The 11,391-nt window shown below is 36.0% G+C and overlaps 1 protein-coding gene across 1 annotated transcript; it reads left to right on the top strand.

Annotated features, from left to right (window-relative positions):
* Positions 1-1,016: 1,016 nt before the first annotated feature.
* Positions 1,017-11,228, top strand: LOC133291386 (zinc finger CCCH domain-containing protein 30-like). Its single transcript, XM_061489645.1, has 4 exons — positions 1,017-1,387; positions 8,045-8,251; positions 8,493-8,617; positions 8,704-11,228. The coding sequence occupies exons 1-4, from the start codon at positions 1,328-1,330 to the stop codon at positions 10,106-10,108; spliced, it is 1,797 nt and encodes a 598-aa protein (XP_061345629.1). The 5' UTR covers positions 1,017-1,327; the 3' UTR covers positions 10,109-11,228.
* Positions 11,229-11,391: the final 163 nt, after the last annotated feature.

The raw sequence follows: 11,391 nt of genomic DNA, 5'->3' as shown, positions 1-11,391 counted from the left end.
ATCAAACCAGATACAATTGAAAGTTAAAGATTGTAGGCCTCAAGGATGTTGCAAGATAGTCTAGCGCGATGGTGGAATGGACTTCTCCTTGAAGTGTTTGTGTTGTAGCTTTGACGTAATAAGAGTGATTGAGGATGGTATCTACAAAGACACTTCGACGATCAAGTTAGTATCAACGCAAGGTATATAATGTTTGTAATGGAGAGATGTCTATACGTGAGCTTGTACCCTCCATTATTTATGGTGCGCTATATGTTGTCCTTTGTGGGCGACATCTCTCTTTATTGGTTATTTAGGGTGGCTGTCATTCTGTCAATGTTGGTATTTTTCAGGCTATTTCTTGATGAACAAGTCTAAATACTAGTCTGTCTCCTCAGAGTAGTGGCAAGTTGGAGTCTTCTTATTTATACTGACTCTTATGTGAGGCCGACTTTATCAAATCACTATGGCCTTCCTCCTTAGAATAGTGGCAAGTTGGAGATGTCTTACTTATACTGACTCTTATGTAAGGCTGACTTTATCAAATCACTACGACCTTCCTTAGTCTTTAAGTTTTATCCCGCGATTTAGCGCAACAGAATGCACAACGAGAACATTACGCCCATCACCTTTGGGCCCTTCCAGATTCTCTAACTGTTGGATCCGTATTTTATCTGGATCAATATAAATATTATTATTTAGGGTAAATTGTCAGATATGTATTAATTAATAATTTTGTAACAAATAAATATTGATAAAATATAATTAATATAATACTTAACAATTTATAATATCAACATCCACAATAAAAAAAAAATTTGAATACAGATGAGTCACGCTCAGTACTAACCCAAACCTTAAACCGTATCGTACTGGGCAGGCAAATAGGCACAGCTTATATATCCAAATAGGAATCATTTGGGCCCCAAAAGACTCGGACACCGTTGCTTATGCGCTGTCACACGTGGACCCCACTCTAATTAGATCTCCTATTTCAACGCACACCATCACCAAACGTTACGTAACCGAACCCATCACAGACCCTTCTAGTTCTAGGGTTTTCAAAATATCTCTTTTTCCCCCATACGCCTCTTTTATCAACTCCCTTTGCTGCGCTTCTCGAGCGAAGCAGGGAAAGAGAACTAGAACGAGAAGCCGAAAAAAAGAAAGAAAAAAGAGAGAAAATTAATTTTCGTTAGGGTTTTTTGGTTTTTTTTTTTTCAGATTTTCTCCCATTGTTGGTCGATTAGGATTTTTGAAAGCATCTTCCCCTGATTCGATTGCATATCTGTCTGTTTTCTGTTTTTGATTTGTGAGAGTTAAAAGTGCTGGAAATCTGAGATTTAATATGAAGCGGGCAAGGAAATCGAACAGGGTTTCGTGGGCTCCTGGATCTAATCTGTGTCAGGTATAACCATAACATTCTTTCAATATAATTGTTTAAGGAAGATTTATGTTTTTCGTTTAGGGTTCTACGCGATTCGATCTTTTTTAAATTCTTATTTTATTTTATTTTTTGTTTCGTTCGACATTAACAAAATCCCCTCTTCCCTTGAATCTGTAATTTTGGTCCCTTTGCAGCTACCGAAGAAACAGGGGACACCGCTGTAAAAAAAAAACAAAAAAAAAAATATTATAAAAGGATGATTACTCAGATTGGAAAAAAAATAATAAAATATTTTTAACCTGTTTATTTATTTATTTTTAATAAAGATTGTAAATGCATAAATAAATCTATATATCAATGCATAATAAAATTTAATTGTTGAAACTTGAAAAATAAATATGATGAGTGCTCAGATTGGGAAAAAAAGTTAAAATATTTTTAACCTGCTCATTTATTTTTACTAAAGATTGTAAATGCATAAATAAATCTATATATCAATGCATAATAAAATTTAATTGTTGAAACTTTAAACATAAATATGATGAGTACTAAGATTGGAAAAAAAATTAAAAAATATTTTTAACCTCATTTATTTATTTTTACTAAAGATTGTAAATGCATAAATAAATCTATATATCAATGCATAATAAAATTTAATTGTTGAAACTTGAAACATAAAAAATATGAAATATTATTATTTTTATATATCGATGTGCTTTAAAACCACCAAGATAAACCATTTTTCTGGATCGGTGGCGGTGGGCAAATGAATAAGGTGCTTATCTTTTGGAAACATTGACACCTAGCAGAAATGATGGGCATACGAGTTATTGCTTTGTTGGGTAATACTAAGGGCCTTTGGTACAAGGTATATGTAGAATTTTTGAAAAAATTCATTAAATTTTTAATTTTTATCATATTTTTAAAATCGAGATTTTCAGATAATTTATTTTTTTTTCGTTTACCAAACGGCTCCTAAACTACTTTATCCGATGCTTTTATCTTAAGAATAAGAACTGGTGACACAGCCTTACTATTGCCAGTCACAACTATTATTGAAACCTTCAAATGTTTTTGCAGAATCAAACTCTTTCTCCAGAAGAAATTTTTAAATACCCTTTTATTCCCTAAATATAATTTTTATTTCACCCGGTGAATAAAAGTAATAAAATAACTTAAATTGCATATTTCATAATTGCAAATTAAGATGTATGCATATATCTGATAAGGAAAAACCTGAAGTACAGGATATTGTAGCTGGGATGGTGACCGGAGCAGTACATAAATTACCTAATAAATGATCTTTGAAGTTGCCCATCGTTTTATGCTTTGGTTGCCACGTCTTCAAAACTACCTAAAAGTAATATTCTTAAATATTCTTCAAAGCATATTTATTAGATATAATATTAAGTAATAAATAATTGACTATTGGAAACTAATATTCTTAAAATAAAAGAAAAAAGTAAGAGGCAATACTGTCATAGAGTAATTTTCCTTCCTTAAATTTCATACCCCGCTCTAAAGAAATGAGTATACAACGCGAATATTGTGGTTGGTATTATACATGTGAGTGATGATTTACAACTTTTACCATGTCCCACAAGTTAAAATAATAAAAAGGAACAAAGAGTTGCTTCAAATCTAAGACAAGTTTATTTCAATACATGTCAAACTATTAAATTTGAATCTGATGCTTTGTTGCCGGCATAAATACAATTTTTTGCTGGTTAGCTGTTTAAAAAGAGAATGTCATACGAAGAAATTCAAATTTGAGAAATAGTATTGACAAACGTTGTACCAGCCCTTCTGTCTTTGATTTGGCAATACAAAAAAAGAACATGAAAGATAACAACAAAAAACTATCAATAACAAGAACAAATAGTGCCCAAACTATGCACCCGAGTGTTTTGATTGTTTCTTCTTGTTAGAATGAAACACTTTGCCGGGACATGTTTAAGGTCTATCATCCCTAAGGCATTTTCCTCATACAATATTTTATATTCACTGTATTATGATTGGAGTAGATCCATAATCTACCATTATGTGAGTGAAACTTTGCATGCATAAAAGAATGAGGTTCTTCAATTTTTCCTGAAACATGAATTATATATGGATCAAATTATTTTGCTTTTTTTTCATGAACATCGTGTAGATGCAACTTCCTATCATGATCAATTTGACAAATTGTTTTATGTCATTATGTTGTGTCAAACAATGTTGGTACTGCTAAAGTATTTTCAACTTGCATGAATTGTTATTAGTTGCAGAGTAACTTAGATTGACATGATAGAAGAATCTTGTATCTATATGGTCATGATGGAATTTCACTAAATTAATAAAGGCGACTGGTGCTGTGTGGAAAATGCTGATATTGTTATAAATTTATTATGGAGAAAAATCAAGCAAAATGTTGTCAATATTATGAAATTAGGACTAATGGAAGATTGGCTTTCGGTGAAGGAGCTAATTTTTTGTTTGTTTCTTGGGCTATTGGTATGAAAGAGAAAATGATGAAAATTGCTATCACTGTATTGTTTCTATTGATGAAGATAAAGTACTTAAGAGTTGGCTTCTGATTTTATTTTTAAGAAAAAATGTTAAGAAATATAGTCCCACATTGATTGGATGTGCAACTAATATGGCATTTATAAGGTCTTGGGCACTCCCACCCTTTGAGCTATATATCTCAAAAATAAAATCAGCATAAAACTCTTGAACTCAATTAAAATGTAATATGATGTGGTCAAGCTGTTATTTTTTTTCTTTGAATTACAATTCTATAAATTTGCTAATGTAGAGCATGTCGTAACTTCTATGAATTTGTTACAAGTGGCATATAGTTGATGTTGGCTTTGGTGGGATAAGAAGACTTTATAAATCTATTAATATTGGAAAGACTGATAACTTCATTAACTTTGGTTAAAGTTGCTAGAAATGCTGTCTGAATTCAGCTATACAAGTGGCCCAAATGGCCTTGAAAAATTATTCCAATAACATTATGATAAGCAGTTCCCAACATAAGCTGTGATAGATAAAGCTCATAATGGAACTTAAATGTTTTTATTTCCAATGTAAATCTGACTGGTGGGTTTAAAAATTGAACTGCAATATGAAGCTTCTTTGCAATCTAAATTTGATTGCTGGCTTTGAAAACGAACCGCAATATGAAGCTTTCCATGTAGGTTGGACTGATTGTAATGCCGAAGCAATAACCAATTGGCTAAACAGAAGTAAAAACAAATACAAGATTGCGAGAAAATACTATTCTCTTTTCTTAATTTTCTTTAACCAAAAACAACCAAATAACAATAGGGTTCTCCAAGCCTTAAATAGGCAAAAACAAAATAACAAAAAAAGTAAATAACTATAATCATGCGCAATCAAAGGAGATAACGCACACTCAACGCACACTCAAACATAATCTTAAATAACAAAAAGGAAATAACTAATAATTATTAAAATCCCTAAATAAAGAAATAAATTTTGAAAAAGCTCAATCCAAGCGAGTCACCCAGGTGCATCATTCTCCCCTGTCAAAAGAAGATTCGTCCTCGAATCTAACAGATCTTCATGGTTATTCTCGCACGTTATGCCCTCTTCATCATCATGATAAGGAGACAAGTCAGCAACATTGAAAGTACTAGAAATATTGTATTCCCCAAGAAGTTCAATCTTGTAAGCTTTGTTATTGATCTTCCCGAGCACCCTGAAGGGATCATTAGCTCTAGGTAGTTTAACAATCCTACTAGCCAGAAAATGTTCCTTCTTAAGGTGGATCCATACCATATCGCCTTCATTGAAAATGGCTTGATCTCTATGATTGTCAGCTTGCTGTTTATATTTCACATTCTGCTTCTGAATATGATCATGAACCTGTGAATGTAACTCTTTTTGTTCCTCAGTGCTCATCCTACATGTAGCTTTGTTGGAAATAACAGCTCCTGGCACAAGGTCAATACAATACTGGATGTCTATCATAGGTGGCAATTCCAATGGCATCTCCTCAAGAACCACATCAACGAAGTCCTCTAGCAATGGCTTAACCTGCAAAGGAATGTTAGAAACACCAGAATTTTGTTCTATCACCACACAAGCACATATCTCAACGGCATTGGTAGATTTCTCTTGGGAACCTACTCTAGACAACATAGTGTTCTTCGCCTCCTCCTTTAATTCAGATGGACCCAAGGTAATAGTTAGTTTGTCCTTCTTGAAAGTGTAAGTATTTTTGAAGCCATCGTGCTTCGTCTTCCTATCAAATTGCCACGGCCTCCCCAACAAGATATGACACACATCCATCGAAATCACATCGCACCACACCTCATCAGTGTACCTTTTTCCGATAGAAAATTGTACGAGACACCTCTTGTTCACCTTCACCTCACTTCCTTTCTTCAGCCAAGCAAGCTTATATGGTTGTGGGTGTTCCTCTGTTTTCAATCTTAGCTTCTCGACCATGGTATTAGAGACTACATTCTCGCAGCTCCCTCCATCAATGATCATATTACACACCTTACCGCCACTGGTGCACTTTGTGCGGAATATATTGTGTCGAAGCCACGACTCATCTTTAATGATGTCAACATTCAACACCCTTCGGACAACCAAGGCTTCGCCTGAATCACTGAAAATAATCTCACATTCTTCAGACCCTCCATCCACCTCATGTTCTTCATACTCATCATTGGTGGGGCCTATATCATGGGCTTGAGTATCCGCAAGAGTAACATACTGTCGGTTTGGACAATCAGCAGCGAAGTGTCCTAAACCCTGACACTTGAAACATCTCTTTGTCGTAGTCCTTGTCTTGCTTGCTTCACCATTGATTGCTCCCCCCTTGCTCACTAGTTTCGGGTTAGAAGGTTCCATCCCCGCACTAGTGTTGGCTGTCGAGCTTGATAACTGTCCTTTGTCACAAAATCTGGGTCGGAATTTTGAAGTACTCCCTCTTCTCTTACACTGCTCCTCTACCTTCAAAGCTAGTCGACATACGTCCTCATATGACCAATATTGTTATAGGTATACAACATCTGAGATCTCAGTTCGCAGTCCTCCTAGGTAACGAGCAACCAGTTGTTCGTCCTCCTCTGCAATATCACAGCGCATCTGTAAACGATCAAACTCAGTTGTATACTGTTCAACTGATAGGTCTCGCTGCTTGAGATTATGGTACTCAATAAATGCCTCCTGCCGGTAGCGAAAGGGTAAGAATTTTTGTTGTAATAGTTTCTTCATCTTATCCCAACTCTTGATCTTTGACTTCCCTTATTTGTTTCGCTGCTTCTTAATATGTTCCCACCAAATTGAGGCATGCTTCCACAGTTTGATAGCAACCAGTTTGACCTTTTGGTCTTCTGTCAAGTCTCTGATATCAAAGACTCTTTCGACGGTGTGTAACCAGTCGATGAACTCATCTGGATGAGTGGTGCCCTCGAATTCCGGGATCTCAATCTTCAGCCCAATATTGGCAAAAAAGGATTGATTTCCAGGTTGAGTTCGTCCTCGTCGCTCCTGGTTCCATTCCCAGAATGGGTTTTCGCTCCTTTCCTCCTCATGAGATGATCTTTCAGATTCCCTTCCTTCATCTAACTCGTTCAACTGTGTTTGGGCTAACCGTTGTTCGAGCTCCTGAATTCGTCTACTTTGTTCTGCCATTGTAGTAGCCATTGCTACCATTGTGGCGTCTCGCGCGTCGATGTGTGGTTGTTCGCCGTCGCCATAAAGGGTATTACCACGCCCTCTACCGCCGCCGTCGCCTCGACCCCGTCGTCCACGACCTCGACCTCGACCGCCATTGTTCTGTTCAGCCATTTAAATGACAACCAGAGCTCTGATTACCAAATAATGTCGAAGCAATAACCAATTGGCTAAACAGAAGTAAAATCAAATACAAGGATTGCGAGAAAATACTATTCTCTTTTCTTAATTTTCTTTAACCAAAAACAACCAAATAACAATAGGGTTCTCCAAGCCTTAAATAGGCAAAAACAAAATAACAAAAAAAGTAAATAACTATAATCATGCGCAATCAAAGGAGATAACGCACAATCAACGCACACTCAAACATAATCTTAAATAACAAAAAGGAAATAACTAATAATTATTAAAATCCCTAAATAAAGAAATAAATTATGAAAAAGCTCAATCCAAGCGAGTCACCCAGGTGCATCAGATTGATTCTTTAGAACCGTCTTCCATTGAAAGAAAACCTTTTCTTTGCCATTTTTCTTCTTACAGTAACTTTATTTATCCAACTGGTCAGAGTGGTTAAGTTTATATTTCTTTTATGTGGTTTGGGCTTAGGAAATTATTGTGGTATTGGTTATTCTTTAGTAATTTGGTCTGTCATGCTTGTCAAAAGTGAGGGCGTTTGGCTTTAAGTTTTACAACTATCAAAATAGTTTATGTTTTTAGTTGTAGAACATGGCCATCCAACAGGCTTCTGAGGAAGCTATAAAACACTTGTTTGTTTTTTTTTTCCCCTTCCTCCATTGCCGAGAGGGTTAGTGTGTATTGCCGCTGGATTATGATGCTAGAGGTGAACTTATTAGGACCTTTTTTTTCTTATTTGTTGTCCCAACGTCCGATAGTACATATTTCTCTGACTACTTTTTACATGATGGTATACCTTCATTTCAGCCTATTTGTTAAGTATGTTTGCCCTCTTGACCATAACAGGTAAAATTGTTCTTATCCGAGGACTACCCTTCAAAAATTGGCCACAAATCTCAAGATCATCTTCAGGAAAAGACTTCGTCAATGTTGCCTTCAAGTAATAATGAATGTATTGATTTACCACCTGGGTTTGAAGGCAATCATTTCCTGAACCAACCAAAGGCTGAAATCTCTCACATTTCTCTGATCAAATGGGAATGCTCTCCTTTGGTAATGAGATATTAGAAATGTATTAAAAGATGTTGGATTTTGATTATTTCTGTACCGTCTGTTATTTAGAACTTTTCTTTGTAAGTGACCCACCCTGTTGCAGTATCTGTTTTAAGAGCTTTTCCATAGTTTTTATTTTTCTTTCATGTTTTATACTCACCCTGTTTCTTTCATGTTTTGTCTAGTTTGTTGGTTCTATATTCTTTGATCAAGTTCGTTGATTTATTTACTTTCAACACAGTTTGCTTTGAGTCAGCGTTGGTGCGTTGCAGCTGGTGAAGAAAGTCGGGAGAAAGAGGATCAGAAGCTAAGAGAAATGAGAGTGCTTGAAGCAGTTTATCCACGTCTTTCTGCTATTCCTCCTAAGTAAAATGTCACATTTATTGAGAATGCATTGTGGTACTTCATTTCTCCCTTTTTACTAAATTTAATTGTTTCATTTGGTTGTGCAGCCCTTCTGTTTCTCTTGAGGTTGAGGAGGAAGATTATGATGATAACCTCACTCCTCTAATCCCTATCATTCCCATTGAGGAAGAAGATTCGATGGATATTAAACCTGAAGTGGCAGTCACAAAACTTGCTGACACCCCCACCAATTTGCAGTCACAAAACCTGCAGCAATATATACCGGCAACACCTCCCATTATTTCACAATGCAATACCTCCTCTACTACTGCTCCCTCATCTGCCTGTGGAAAGCCCGTTCCCGGTGTATCTCCTTGTTTGGAGACAGATCTAGCTGCAGCAGCTTCTGCTGTCGTAGCAGCCATCATGAAGAGTAATGAGCAAGGAAGCTTGATTGATATGGATCTACTTCTTAAAATATTTAATGATCCAATCATGATTGGGAAATTAATTAAAGAACATAGAACTGCATCCAGCACTGTTAGTGCATCCCCAAATACTGTGGGTTTACCCACTTCTGGATTGAAACCTGCAACTTCATCAGTTCCATTGTCTAAACCTACATCCGAGGCGGTACCTTCTGGGACTACACCCACAAGTACAGTAGGTTTATTATTTCCTGCTTCTGGGCCAAAGCAAGCAACTCCATCAGTTGCATTGTTTACACCCGCACCTGTTAAGCCAGCAGTTCCGTCTGTTTCCGTGTTGACATCTACACTTGATAAGCCAACAATTCCATCTGTTTCAGTGTTGACATCTACATTTGATAAGCCAGCAGCAACTCCATCAGTTCCATTGTCTAGGCCTGTAGCTGGTATATCAGCAGCAACTCACTCAATTACCCTGCCTATAACTCCAACTCTATCCACACCTATGCCTCATATGCACTGGCCTGTCAACAAAAATATTTCCCATATGTCAAATGGAATGCTGCCATCTTTAAATACTTCTCTTCAACAAGATGCAGTTCTGTCATCTGGGGTAAAGCGATCAGCATCGTTGGCTTTTGTTTCCTCTGGTGAATTGAGCACGGTGGCATTTCCTTCTGCCACTGTGAACTTGCTTGCCGTTGCAAACCAGGTGCGACCGGCTGCTAGTACAGTGCCTTGTCAATCAGGTACTGGTACATCATTTCCTAAGGATGCCAACTATTATAAGAACCTTATTAGGCAACATGGTGCAGATAAGCAAGATAAGCAGGACTCACAAATAGGTATCCGTCATAATAATTTCCAAGATTTGAAATCGGTACATAACATCATTAAACCGGGGGAAGTGATATTCAAAACTCAGAAACCTTGCATATACTTTAATAGCTCAAGAGGGTGCCGGAATGGTTCCAATTGCCCTTATAAACATGATATGTCAGTTCAATGGGGAGCTGGTAACGTCCTTGTGGCCGAAAATGCAAAAAGATTGAAACTAGGACCAGAAATTAAGGGGAGGATATAGTCTTTAGCGCCATATTCCAGTGTTAAAGACTATATCCTCCTGTACAGAGAACTTGTACTGACCAAGGGGGAGAGAGATAGAAAGTGAGGAGTGGGACACAGTTTTAGATTTTATAGGATGTTTGCAAGTTTTTTTATTCTTTTTTTTCTTCTGAAATTGGTGACAGGATTTTAGATTAATATCGGGCAACTCCTTTACAAGACCTTAAACCTTGGGTGGCTGGTTTGGTAGTTTTTTGATAGAGTCATGTTGGCTTTGGATTGTTTTGGACAAACTGGTGTTTTCATTTGGTCATCACCTGCTTTGATGGCCAATCCGTAGAATTGGTTGGGGGATGGTAGTTAGCCACCCATAACTTTTTTGAGTATAAAAGGAAAGAAATAACAAGAAATCACATAAAAACACACACACACACAGGGGCAAAGAAGAAAATTCTTATTTAAAAAACTTCATCTGGGATTAATGTTCTTTTTGGAAGTATGCTGCACAGTATTAAAATTTTGTACTAACGAAGGCTGAACAATTGAATAACAAAGAAAGGAAGGTAGGTTGGAGCAAGACAATCCAATGTTCAATATACAATTAACTGATTGTAAGTTAATTTCTGAGTAGTTTAATAAATTATAATACGAAGATGAGAAAATTTGGAATTAATGAAACAATCTTCCTATACAAATGTCAACTATAAGTTTAAGTTTGACTCTGAATATTCCTACGAACAAATATAACTTTGTACGCGTGACTGGATCCATCTGCATGAAATATGATTGAGTTGAAGTGAAAATTAATAAGGAAAAATGAAATTAACAGAAGTCTTTTTTACAGTGGCTTAAATTTTGGGTAGATCATAGATAAAGCAATATTTTGTCTTGATAGTGACTTAAATTTCTTGTTAAGTCTTTAGATATCTCCTCCTGAATATGGTTGGAATGATATGCTGATTGTGACTATAATACAGATAAAAAATTGCTGCCCACTTCTTTGCATTTGGATTTATGCCAATCTCCAACTGTAATTCGAATATTCAGTACTAAATTTTAAATAAGGAAATTTGTGAAAGAAAACAAACTGAGAAAACTTCCCAAGCCCAGAACTTAAAAAGAAAACAAGCAAAAATCTTTTGCAGATAATAAAAGGGTTAATTTTTTTTTTTTTATGTTCCTACAAAAAAGTTATTTGGAGCAATTTATTATAATTATGTATTATGGGTAGTTAGAGGTAAAAGTGGACTGGGCTGAGCTAAATTTTGTCCCGAAAAGTTCAAGTCTATGTCAAAAAATTCA

The sequence above is a fragment of the Gastrolobium bilobum genome, unplaced genomic scaffold, assembly GCF_033153095.1.
Source record: "Gastrolobium bilobum isolate Gb01-03AN ecotype WA unplaced genomic scaffold, APGP_CSIRO_Gbil_v1 utg12132, whole genome shotgun sequence".
NCBI lineage: Eukaryota > Viridiplantae > Streptophyta > Magnoliopsida > Fabales > Fabaceae > Gastrolobium > Gastrolobium bilobum.
The sequence above is the reverse complement of the archived record's forward strand: the minus strand, read 5'-3'. Positions and strand labels throughout refer to the sequence as shown.